This window comes from Myotis yumanensis, unplaced genomic scaffold, assembly GCF_028538775.1.
Source record: "Myotis yumanensis isolate MYYU_CA2020_CCGP unplaced genomic scaffold, mMyoYum1.0.hap1 SCAF_13, whole genome shotgun sequence".
Lineage (NCBI taxonomy): Eukaryota > Metazoa > Chordata > Mammalia > Chiroptera > Vespertilionidae > Myotis > Myotis yumanensis.
In genome coordinates, this window is record NW_027223764.1 from 56,590,351 (window position 1) to 56,603,053 (window position 12,703).

General features: G+C 44.1%; 2 protein-coding genes across 4 annotated transcripts in view; one reads left to right on the forward strand and one right to left on the reverse strand.

Moving 5' to 3' along the window:
• The window catches only part of WDFY4 (WDFY family member 4), a 228,714-nt gene that overhangs the window by 39,674 nt on the left and 176,337 nt on the right, over positions 1-12,703 (reverse strand). The gene's annotated exons all lie outside the window — the stretch shown is intronic.
• LRRC18 (leucine rich repeat containing 18) lies at positions 2,292-12,626 on the forward strand. The gene is made up of 2 exons (XM_070431979.1): positions 2,292-2,370; positions 11,630-12,626. Exon 2 carries the CDS (start codon positions 11,725-11,727, stop codon positions 12,490-12,492), a length of 768 nt encoding a protein of 255 aa, XP_070288080.1. The 5' UTR covers positions 2,292-2,370; positions 11,630-11,724; the 3' UTR covers positions 12,493-12,626.

Genomic DNA, 12,703 nt, shown 5'->3' on the forward strand with positions numbered 1-12,703 from the left:
TTCCAGGTGACGTGCAGGCCAGGGAAGTTGGCCAAGGCGGGCTGGAGGCACCCGAGGCCCGGCACAGAGCAGGTGCCGTGTCCTCCCGATACAGCCTGTGCAGGGCACCTGCCAGACCCAACCTTGAGCAAAGGCCCTGGCTCCGGAGTCGAGCTCCATCCTCTGAAGAGGAAAAGAAAATAAGAGCAAACAGGGTGACAACAAAAACACTTAGTTCCAGAGTCACCTGACAAACTAGTGATTTGTCTACATTCGGAGCTAAGCGAGCATTAGAAAATCGCCAAATTATTATTGCACACCTGCACCATAAACAATGTCGTACAAGTATTGACAGTCTGGAAGGTTACATAGCACGTTACCTCTAGATGATGAAACTGTGTGGCTTTAATTTTTATAAGGTTTTATATACCTGCATTTTAAAGTGTATTTATCGTCTTGTGTATTTTCTTCCTTAAAATATTTATTTTTCATTATATGTGTTTTATAATTTTCATGTTATTTATTTTCTAATTTAAAGTCTGTACTTTTATGAATATTCCAATTAGAAATACACTATGTAGTAGGATTTCAGGTTATTAAAAATTATCTACTTATCTGAATTTGCTAATTTTTTATTTTTTTAAATATTTTTTATTGATTTCAGAGAGGAAGGGAGAGGGAGAGAGAGATAGAAACATCAATGATGAGAGAGAATCATCGATTGGCTGCCTCCTGCATGTCCCCCACTGGGGATCGAGCCCACAACCCAGGCATGTGCCCTTGAATGGAATCGAACCCGGGCCCCTTCAGTCCCCAGGCCGATGCTCTATCTACTGAGCCAAACCAGCCAAGGCTAATTATTTTATTTTTTTAAAATATATGTTTAATTAATTTTGAGAGAGAAAAAAAGGGAGAGGGAGAGAGGGAGAGCAAAACATTGATTGGCCACCTCCTGCATACCTTCTACCAGAGATCGAGCCTGCAACCTGGGCATGTGCCCTGACCAGCAACCTTTTGGTGCATGGGATGACACCCAACCGACTGAGCCACACTGGCCAGGGCAATTTGCTAATTATTTTAAATCCATTTATTATCTAAATTAAATGATATTTTATTTTCATTTTGCATTAAACAAGACAGTGGTGGGGTAATGTATATACACTTTTTATATATTTAGTATTTGCATTTAAAGTTTTTATTAACTGCATTTCTAGTTTAATGATTTATTATATTTTATGTTTCCTTTAAAATATTTCATTTTGCTTTTTTGTACTTTCCAAAATTTGTATTGCTTAGATTAATTTTGCATTCCAAGTTATTTGCTAATTATTTTACTTATTTCCCAATTCTATCTAGAGAGTACAATTTAGAGTATTTTTATTTTTTAATTTGTATATATGCATTTTCTAATTTTTCTACAATGTTATTTTATTATTTGCATAATAATTTGAATAGTTATCCTTTTTTAACCAATTTTCTCATTTCTGGAAATGTAATTTAAAGAACTTTTTTAACAAAAAGACTATAAGTGCACAGATATATTCATAGCAGCCTTATCCGGGGTAGGGCCAAGTTGGAAATTGCAGGGAAAGCCATGTCCATCAGATGCAGTACATTCATTCAAGATGTAGATTTCAGGAACCACACACTGACATGACATTGAGAACAAATGATTATAAAATTATATACTTTTATGAACTTTATAGTCACTCCGATTTATGGTGTGAAAAGTGTACAAAGAGCTGTGGCAGTGGCTCTATTGATTGAAGTATTGTCCAATACACCAGAAGGTGTGGGTTTGATTCCTGGTCAGGGGTTAGGGCATATACCTGGGTTTTGGGGTGAGTCCTGGTTGGGGTGAATATGGGAGGCAACTAATCTTCCTCTCTCTCTCTCTCTCTCTCTCTCTCTTTCTCTCTCTAAAAATCAATAAATATATCCTTGGGTGAGGATTTTAAAAATGAAAATAAAAAGGGTGCAAAGAGAAAACTGCAAGAGATAAATAAATTTAAATAAATAAACAGGTAAAAGACAGCCTTATCAAAAACAAAAGAGCAGAAGAAACGACCTGGACAGAACACACGGAAGTGTAATGATATCTCATGGGACTCGATGCGGACAAGAGGCAAAGCTGGCTTTTCCCTGTTTGCAAGGCCCACGCGGCCGTCGCCATGGACAGAGGCCTGTCGTCCTGGGGCTGGGACCCTCCCACTGGTTGCGGGTGGGCGGTGCCCACTGGGGAGAACTGTGCGCCAAGCTGGGTGCCTGGAGACCCTTTCAGCCACTGTTCTTCCTGCAGGCTGGCTTCGGGACTATGCTAATTACCTGCAGGGGAGAGTCCTGTTGCCAGGCGACAGAGTCTCACAGCTGAGGAGGAAGACCTGGAACAGGGTAAGTCTCCCTGGCGGTGGCCTGCATTTATAGATAGAGTTTGCCAAACAACAGCTGCTTCAAACTCTAGTTCTCTCCTTTGAGGGGGCAACTTTGGAAGTGCTGGTTCTCCTGGAGGCAAGCTAATTCGTTCTTTTGGGGGGTTGGGGGGGAGCTGGGCCTAGCCTGCAGCTGCTGTTGTCAGGTGCCCTGTGGGCCGGCCTGGGAGGGTAGGTGTGAGTCCACAGGCTTTGGGGTCCCTCCAAAGTCTGAGTCTCCCTGAGCATTTTGTGGCTCCACAGTAGGTAGGGACTAGTGTTTGAGTGGCTGGGCACCCCTTTAAGGAAAGTGCCCTGAGGATACGGGGCTCACTGTCAGTGGAGTTCACATTAGTCCTGCTCACAGCGGGGAGCTCTGAGCATAGCCATCTTTTTTTAAAAATAATATATATATATATTTTATTGATTTTTTACAGAGAGGAAGGGAGAGGGATAGAAAGTTAGAAACATCGATGATGAGAGAGAAACATCGATCAGCTGCCTCCTGCACACCCCCCACTGGGTATGTGCCCGCAACCAAAGTACATGCCCTTGACCAGAATCGAACCCGGGACCCTTCAGTCCGCAGGCCGACGCTCTATCCACTGAGCCAAACTGGTTAGGGCTTAAGCACAGCCATCTTTTGAGAAATCTGGAGGCGAACCCCCTCCACAAGCCATCTTGAGCACTGGAACCTTCTACAAGTGGTCCCGCCTGCCTACAATTGCACTCTTCATTTTTATATTCCCATTGAGACTGTCCAAAAACCAGATAGCACTGTGCCTCGGGTAGCAGAGCCCGGCTCCTAGCCCACAGGCGCTGGCGAATGCTATTCCCCCTGTCTCCCACCCCTTGCACACTCTGCAGAGTCAAATGCCTATTCTAGAGGCCCAGCCAAAAAGTTCCAGATACACCCCTTGGTGGCCCACGTGAAGGCACAGCTCACTCCAGGGAGGGCGGTGGGCACAGGGGTGATCTGCAGCCACAACGGGAGTCTCAGCAGAGGTGAGGCGGGCCTGTGACATGCCCAGTGAGTGGGTCTCGTGAGAGCTGTAGGAGAGGATAGATGCAGTGACTCCTGAGAAAGTCTGCATCATTTTCCCTTGAGAAATGGCCTGCAAGCAAAACATATTTCTCATCCATTTGGCATGAACCTTGCTATGAAGTTAGTCCCAAATCCTGGCTGTGAAAAAGTGGTGACTTTGAGGCTTTTCGTTCTACAATGTGTCTATCCTGCATCTCAATGCTTCAGTCAAAAGGATGAAATAATTATTGCGAGATCACGTTAGCAAGATGTTTAAAAATATCAGATATACCCAAAGTCAGTCTTACTTAAAAATAGTAAGATACATGAGCGTGAAGCAGCAGATAAACTCTATTATCATAGTGATGATAATGATCTTACAACTGAAATGCTTGCAAATATTTCCATTAAAATATGGGTTACCATTACATTTTTAATTTAGATATCCATGGGGTGTCCCACCATGCTGTTTGTTTCACAATGACTAGATTAAAAAATAATTAGAAATTAAAGTCAAACCAAACTGGTCCAGTTTTTCCAAAGTACAAAAACAAATTGTACAAGACAAGACAATGTAGTACATTTAGAAACATCTCATATTTGGCCTTCTGAGCTGCTCTTGTGAAATATAATCTGTTATTTGTCTATCCATCTGTCAATCTATCTGTCCAGCCATCCAACCATATATTCACATCTCTTCCTGTCTATAATTGCCAGCTTCCCTGTGGGTTGGTCCTACCCTTTAGGATTCTGGGAATTGATAACAGACCATCTAACTTGTTTTAGTTGAATCCAAAGATCATCTCTTTCACACTTCCTTTGCCAATGTTAACTCTCCCACTCAGTGGGCAGGCGGGCAGGTGCCCACCATGTGAGAGAAGGGAGGCCCTGGTCTGTGTGGGCTTCTGTCAGTGGTCTGCTTCTAGTGGCTCTCGCCAGCTTAGGGCCCAGCCTGGACTCTGAGCCACACAGCACACCCTGCCCTCCACAACCAAGAGCAAGCGGACCAGACGGGTCAGGTGATCCTGAGGGAAGCGTGGTGGGGGTGGGGCTTTCTGGGACCCAGACACATTGGGGAGGAGGTGAAGTGCATCCTGCCAGCCCCTACGCAGCCTCGCAGTGATTAATGGGCAGGCTCAGAGCTGCAGTTCCTGCTGGAGAGAAGCTCCTTAATGGAGCAGTGCTCTGTAGACAGCTCAGGCTGCTTCCTCCCCATCACTCATCAGAGCTGGGACGGCTTCCACCTGTGGGGGCAGGGGAGCAGGCTCAGCTGGACCAAACTGGCTGCATCTCCACTCTCCTGGAAGCACCCTTCCTTTCTAGGGCCCCTCGAACCCTCGCTTCCTGTGTTTGCCCCCCTGAGCTGAACTTTACCTTGTATAAGACACACAAAGAGAGCCCAGGCTTCGGGGTGCCCAGGGGACCCCGGTGGCCAGATCAGTAACCAGCTAGGCTTTAGCTCTTTGAGTTTGGGGACTGGCCATGTTCACTGCTCAGCTGTGTAGCAAGCTCGATGTGTAGAGGCTCTCAATAGGCTTTTGAATGAGTGAACAAATAAAGGAACGCTTGGCTTGAGTCCCAAAGGACTAGTTAGGGTCACGGACAAAGAAAGCTGTACTATTAGTTCAGGCCCATGGGATCGAGTTGCCAATAAAAGACGGTGCTCTGCACTGTGGGGACACAGGCATGCGAAAAACTACCCTTTATTCATCGCAAGCGCAAATGTACTGGGCACCTTGCCCTTTCCTTTGCTAAGTCTGGCTACGCACATGAGGAGGTCATTGATCACCGTGATCAGAACAGAGGTGCCCTGGTTAGTCCATCTTTTTAAAATTAAATTTCAACTCAAGCGCAGTCGGACAGTTCTGACACACCGCCCTGCAGAGCTGTTCCCCACAGTGTGCACATGCACACACACATGGCAGACATGTGCCACGGCAGTGCCCGCATGTATGCGTTTGGATGAACTCTACAAGGCACAGCAGGGCTGGGGGTGGGATGGGTATAAAAACGTCACAGACTTCCAAGCTGGGCTGAGCAAGCAACTGTGGTAAGAGACACAAGTAGAATAAAGAGTCCCAAATATTTTAAAGAAATTTCAAATTTACTTACAATAAAATTGCCTTTTGTTGTGCAGATAGCCCTCTGAGCTCTAACACATGTGCAGCTTCAGCTGCCCACCATGGCCAGCAATCTGTAACTATACTGAGTCTTCCAACTCATGGTCATGGTATGTTTCTACATTTATTTAGATCTTTACTTTCTTTCATCAGTGTTTTGTAATTTTGGTCATAGAAATCCTGCACAGTTTTTTTTTACTTATGTGAAATACATAAATGTTTTTATTTCTAAAGCATTACTATTTTTCACATTTTTGCATTAATAGTATATAGAAATGCAGTGGGGTTTTTGAGTGTTAACCTTGTATCCTGAAACCTTGCTAAACTCACTAAATTCCATAGGATTCTCTTTGTGGACAAATCAGGGCATCTGTAAATTGGGACAGTTTTATTTCATCCTTTTTTATCTGCATGCCTTTTATTTTTCTTGCATTATTGCACTGGCTAGAATTCCAGTAAAATATTGAGTAGGAATAACAAGAGTGTACCTTTTTGCTTTGTTTCCAAACTTAGGGGGAAAACCATTTAATTAATCACCAAGCCTGATTTAGCTTTAGTGTGTGTGTGTGTGTGTGTGTGTGTGTGTGTGTATGAGAGAGAGAGAGAGAGAGAGAGAGAGGAAGAGAGAGAGAGAGAGAGAGAGAGAGAGAGAGAGAAAGCTCTTTATCAGGTTATGAAAATGCCTTTATGTCACTGGTTTGCTGAAAGTTCTTGTCACGAATAGATGTTAAATTTTGTACCGTGTTTTTTCAGCATCACTTGATATGATCATGTACTTTTTTCTTTTGAACCTGTTAATATGCTGTATTACACCGATTTCTGAATAATGAATCAACTTGCATTCCCACTTGGCTGTTGTGTATTATTCTTTTTATATATTGCTAGATTGAATTTATCAATTTGGTTGAAGACTTTTATGCCTCTGTTCATCAAGGATATTGCTCCATAGTTTTCTTTTTTTAGAACGCTGGTCTCAGAAAAATAAGTTAGGAATTACTAGTATTCCTTCTTCTATTTTCTTGAAAAGATCATGTAAAAATTGTTGCTGTCATCTTTAAATATTTGGTAAAATTTGCCAATAAAATCATTTGGGCCTTGTGGGGAACCGATATAGGGTTGAACCTCGGACTGACCTGCTGGCAAAGTCACAAGTCCCAGCTTAGAGGGCTCAGTCCTCTTAGCATAATTAGGCTTGACCTTATAACACTCCCTAGATCTTATCTGGGAGGCTAATGGGCTGAGGGAAGTGCAGGAAGTGTAACTATGGTCAAAACAGGTGAAACTCACAAGAACTGTGTAACTATGGTGACCACTGCCTTGTTTACCTCTGACTATAAAAGGTCGGTGCTGGCCTGAGCACCGGTGGAAGTCCTTCCTCCTGAGTTGGACTTACCCGTCTGGTCCCCCAATATTCCCAAATTATCTCTTGTCTTTTCTCTTTCATTTGTGTGCGGCTCCTCTTCCAGATCCTGAACCCTGAACCACGCGGGACATGGAGGGAAGCATTTACAACAGAGCTTAGAGTTTTTGGTGGAAGCTTTCAACTATAAATTCAGTCTCTTTAATAAATATAGATTTTTATGGGTTTTCTATTTCTTCATGAGTGAGATTAGTTTGTGGTCAACTTTAAAGTTTATTCTAGAGTTGTTTGTATTAGTCCCTAATCATCCCTTTAATGTCTGTGGGATTTTAGTCATATCCTCTTTTTAATTACTTATATTAATAATTTTTGGCATCCCTTTTTTCCATTGTCAGACTGACTAGAGATTTATCAATTTTATTAACCTTTAAAGAACAATCTTTTAGTTTTACTGATTTTCTCCATTGTCTTTCTCCTTTTGGTTTTACTCCTTTTTATTTCTGCTCTTGTCTTTATTATTTCCTCCTTGTGCATGCTAAAGGTTTATTTTGTTATTCTTTACTAGTTTCCTAAGGTGGAAATTTATATTACTGATTTTTAAAATTTTCTTTGTATGAACACTTAAAACCATACTGTTCTCTTTAATCACTGCTTTAGTTGCATACCATATGTTTTAATATGTTCTATTTCATTTTTGTTCAGTTGAAATATTTTTTCTAATTTCCCTTGAGATTTCTTTGACTCATGAAGTATTTGTAAATGTTTTTTAAATTAATTATTTGGAGATTTTTTTCCAGTTACAGTTCTGATATTGCTCATTTAATTCATTTATATTTGTTAAGGTTTGCTTCGTGGCTAAGAAGATAGTCTAGAATTGCGAATGCTGTATGTGTGCTTGAGAAGAATGTGTATTCTGTTGCTGGTAGAGTGTTTTCACATGTCAACTAGATCCAGTCAGTTGACGGTAATGTCCAGTTCTTCTATGTTGGTGGTTCTCATGGTGGGAGTAGGGGGGCAATTTTGCCCTCAGTGGACAGTTGGCGATATTTAGAGACATTATTGATTGTTATTAGTAGTATAGAGCTACTGGCATTTCGCGGGTAGAGCCTTCTGACCTTCTGTTGATAAACATCTTACAGTCACAGGAGAGGCCCCCCTCCCATCAGTGCCCACCCCCGCCAACAACAAAGAGCTATCTGGCCCCAAATGGCCATAGAGCCGAAACTGAGCAATCCTATTTCTTGCTGAATTTCTCTCTAGTTGTTGTATTGATTATTGAGAAATCAGAATTGACATTTCCTATTGTAATTATGCATTTTTCCATTTATTCTTTCAATTTTACCAGTTTTTGCTTCATTTATATCAAAGCTCTGTTGTTCAGTATACACACATTTAGGATTTTTTTTATCTTCTTGATAAAATGTCCCTTTATCAACACTATATTTTATAGTATTACTCTTAATATCAGGTAAATTTTCATGCTCTGAAATATACTTTGTCTATACTGATATTAATAAAGTCACTCAGTTTTTCTTTAGTGTTTGCATAGTATGTGTTTTCCTATGTTTTAAAACTTACTTTTATTTATTTAAAGTGGATTTCTTAAAGATAGCATATGATTGGGTCTTTTCTTTTATCATCCATTCTGGTAGTTAGGCTTTTAATGGGCGTGTTTGGGACATTCGCATTTAATGTAAGTGTTGAAATGCTTGGATTTAGGTCTGCTATTTTAATAGTTGTATTTTGCTTCTTCCATTTCCCTCTTGCTTTTATATTATTTGAATTTTTCCTAGATGCATAAATGTAATTTATATATTGAATTTTTACTACATATATACTTATAATTATATATAGGCAGATATACATAATATTATACTTTTTATAATTATACATAAAATCTATTTTCAACTTTATGCACCTAGTTTTTACTGACTTTAGTGATTGCTCTGGAGATTTAAACAGCACACTTACCTTCCATGGTCTACTTAGAGTTACTATTTTACCACTTTTTACCACTTCAAAAGCAATGCAAAAGCCTTGCCTCCCGTCAGCTCCCGTCCATTTCCCCCATTATGTTGTGCTTGTCAGATCCCACCTCTGTGCATTGAAAACCCCATGAGACAGTATTAACAATCTTGCTTTCAACCATCACAAATATTTTAAAGACCTTAAGGGGAGAAAATAGTCAATTATGTTCCACGGAAATTTACCATTTCCGTTGCTCTTCTTACGTTTAGCCCAAAGCACAGTGTCTCTCTCGTTTGGGTCCCTCTCACCTGAGGAACTTGGAGGCATTTCTTTCACAGCAGTTCAGCTAGTGGCAATCCTTTTATTTTCCATTAATTCGACAATGCCTATTTTGCTGGCGTTCATAGAGGATTCCTTTATTCACTGTTTTGTCCAGGTTGTTTCCCCCCAGCAATTTAAAAGATAACTTGTGGCACCTCTGGCCTCTGTGGTTTCTGCTGACTCCAGGGGCTGTCTCACTGCCGTTCCCTGAAGGTAATGTGTCCTTTTTCTCAGGCAGATTTCAACATTCTGTTTAATTTTGAGCAGTTTGATGATGTTTCTGGGTGTGGATTTCTTTAAACTCAGTTATCCTCTTGGAGTTCGCTGAGCTTCTTGCAAGTTAATTTTATGTCTTTCACCAAATTTCACAAATTTTACCCGTTTTTTCCTTCAAATACTTTTCTGTGCCACAACTTTACCTCTCTTCCTCTAGGGCTACATCTACAGGTCACTATGGAGATGGAGATGTATGTTTTTATCCGGCACCAGAGGCGCACGTTCTGCGCTTCTGTTGATTCTGCGATCATGGTTACAATGTCCCTCCAGGTTTCAGAGGCTTTGCGTGCTGGTGGGGCCAGGCCCTCTGTCCCACCCAGGCACCAGCCTGGCACCTGCACAGCGGTCTCTCTCAGCTCAGTCTGAGCTGTGGGGCTCTGGGTGTGGGGCAAGGTACTGCAGACCCTATTCAGGGTTTCATTCGTGCACCGGCAGCTCAGGGTGCGTCCAGGAGTTCACGCACAACTTTATTAAACTTCCTCCTCTGTGCAATCTCCCCAACACTGAGTGGCTCCCTCAACGCCCCCGCCAGCGCCCTTGGTCTTCTGGTTAGAAATCCAGGCCTTTTGTTTTCTAAATCCGCTGTTCACTTCCTGCCACCCTCTCCGCCTCCAGGGCCAAGTGACAGTAGGAGAGAGAAAGGCAACCTCCTCCTGGGACCAGTGTGGGCAGGGAATGGCTCTCTGCCTTGGTTCCGGGTACCGGGTTCCGGGCCTGCCTGGCTGGCTGCCATGCAGGTCTGCCTGGGGCCGAGGCAGGGGGGTAAAGCCAGGCCTCGCATACCCACTCTGAACCTAACAGGCCCCGTTGCTATTCTGGGCCAGAGAGAGAGGCTCTTCTTGGAAATCTTTCTATCATCTCGGGGCACAGCTGCTCCCACTTTTGAGTTACTTCTCCTGCCGCCTGGCAGCCTTTGTGGCCGGCGTGCTGGGAGCGCGCTGTCCATGCAGGACCTGGAGGTGGTGCACTCGCGGTGGCCTAGGCAGAGCGGACTGACTCCTCTCACCCGAGTAGGCTGGACTTTTGTTTCCAAGCTGCTTTACTCCCTCTGGTTTCTCAGAGCAACATGATATAGAGCAGTGATTCCCAAAGTGGGCGCTACCGCCCCCCGGTGGGCGCTGCAGCGATCCAGGGGGGCAGTGATGGCCACAGGTGCATTTGGGGGCGATGAGTAACTGCTATTAAAATTAAAAAAAAATAATTTCCAGGGGCTGAGTAATATTTTTTCTGGAAAGGGGGCGGTAGGCCAAATAAGTTTGGGAACCACTGATATAGAGACTCCAATGCTACTGGCCATGGTGCTGTGCTCAGTAATTATGCCTGAATGTGGTGGGTCCTTGTTTCTAAAGAAGAGGTTCTGCTCTCCAGGCTTCTCAGAAGAACATTGACGATGCTGAGGGCTGAACTGACCGATGCTCTCACGGGCTGACTCTGGGGACCTCCCTCCATCCCAGGAGGCTGTGGTCCAGGAGGACCAGCACAGGGTGGGACCCTCCGAGGAGTGGCCGTGGTGGCTTACAGGGAGCACGGGGTGGGCAGCTTTCACCCACTTCCCTTGGACACAGGATTATCGGATGAGGAAAGCGTGGTGATGGCGCACACGCCTGGCTGCTGGCGCTTCATGTGCTACATGAACTTGGTTCCTGAGAAAGAGCCTGAATGACGGAGCAGAGGAACTGCAGGCACCGTGGCCACCCATCCACCACAAGCATTTGTCTCCTCATGTCCATGCTGTGGTCCTACTGAAGATTCAGCAGATACACTGTGGCAACCTTAACATAACTCTAAAGAAAGACTAGGTTTCTGTGAGGGTCTGGGAAGTGGTAGGTAGCCAAGAGGACACACATACACCATTACATGTACCCCTGGGCTGGGAGGGGTCGGGTGTATTTGAAAGTCCAGGACATTGGAGAGATTATTAAGCCAGGAAACGACACAGCTAGGTGGACACTGAGCCTCCTGCAGCCCCTCTTACTTACATCTGGGAACAGAGGTCTGAGGAAGGCATGCAGTTTACTGAAGGTCTTTGTCTCAGTGACTTCTGCTGATGCCCTAATTTCTCTCCATTTTCCTCTTTCTCTCCTTTTAAACTGTTAGAGAGCAAAGCATTATGCTTTGGGGGAAGTCCAATACTCTTGTGTCATCTCCTAACTTGATATTTTTCTCTTTTCAGAGTATATCTTCTAGCAGCTTCAAGTGACTTTTTCCTCAACCTGATCACCAACCAACCACAACAGCACACTTCAAACATATCCTTCACTAAAAAACATGGCCAAGAGTGGGAAGAGCCCCAAGGGCAAGAAGATCACCCTCAATGTGGCCAAGAATTGTATCAAAATCACATTCGATGGGAGAAAACGCCTCGACTTGAGCAAGATGGGAATCACCACCTTCCCAAAGTGTATTCTGAAACTCAATGACATAGATGAGCTCGATCTTAGCCGGAATATGCTCAAGAGGATCCCCGATTCAATCTCCAAGTTCCAGAGCCTACGGTGGCTGGACCTGCACAGCAACTACATCGACAAGCTCCCTGAGTCCATCGGCCAAATGACTAGTCTGCTGTTCCTTAATGCCAGCAACAACAGGCTGACCACCAACGGGCTGCCCGTGGAACTCAACCAGCTTAAGAATATCCGCACCGTGAATTTAGGCCTGAACCACCTGGACAGTGTGCCCACCACACTGGGTGCTCTGAAGGAGCTCCATGAGGTCGGGCTCCATGACAACCTGCTCAGCGCCATCCCCACCAGCATCTCCAAGCTCCCCAAGCTGAAGAAGCTCAACACCAAGCGAAACCCCTTCCTCCAGCCCGAGGAGACGGATGTCTTCTTAGATAACATCAAGAGGCTGGATAACTTATATCTGGTAGAGGCGAAGGATCTGTGTGGGAATTGCCTGAAAAAATGCCAACAGGCCCGAGAGAAGCTGAACAAAATCAAGAGCCTAGTCCCGGGGACACCGAAAAAGGCCGCCTTCACCAATTTAATCGCGCCCAACTCCACGGCCAAGGAGTCCCAGGAAGAATGGAGGTGACCTTGTAACCTGACCCTGAGGCAGAAAGGGAACAGGGAGGGAGGAAAGATGGCAATGGGCTGCTTCCACAGAAAATTGAGAGATTACCCCATGACTGCAATAGTGCTTTCAGCTAAGCCCATAAAGTACTTTCCCTACCGTCTTGGCTTGTGGTTTTGTTGCCTGAAGGGCTCTTGGTTCTTGGTCATTGTCTCTCGGCGTGCACACCCCC

Excerpts from the sequence above, each read along its gene's own strand:
- LRRC18 (XM_070431979.1), top strand. The coding sequence starts at position 11,725 with ATGGCCAAGAGTGGGAAGAGCCCCAAGGGCAAGAAGATCACCCTCAAT.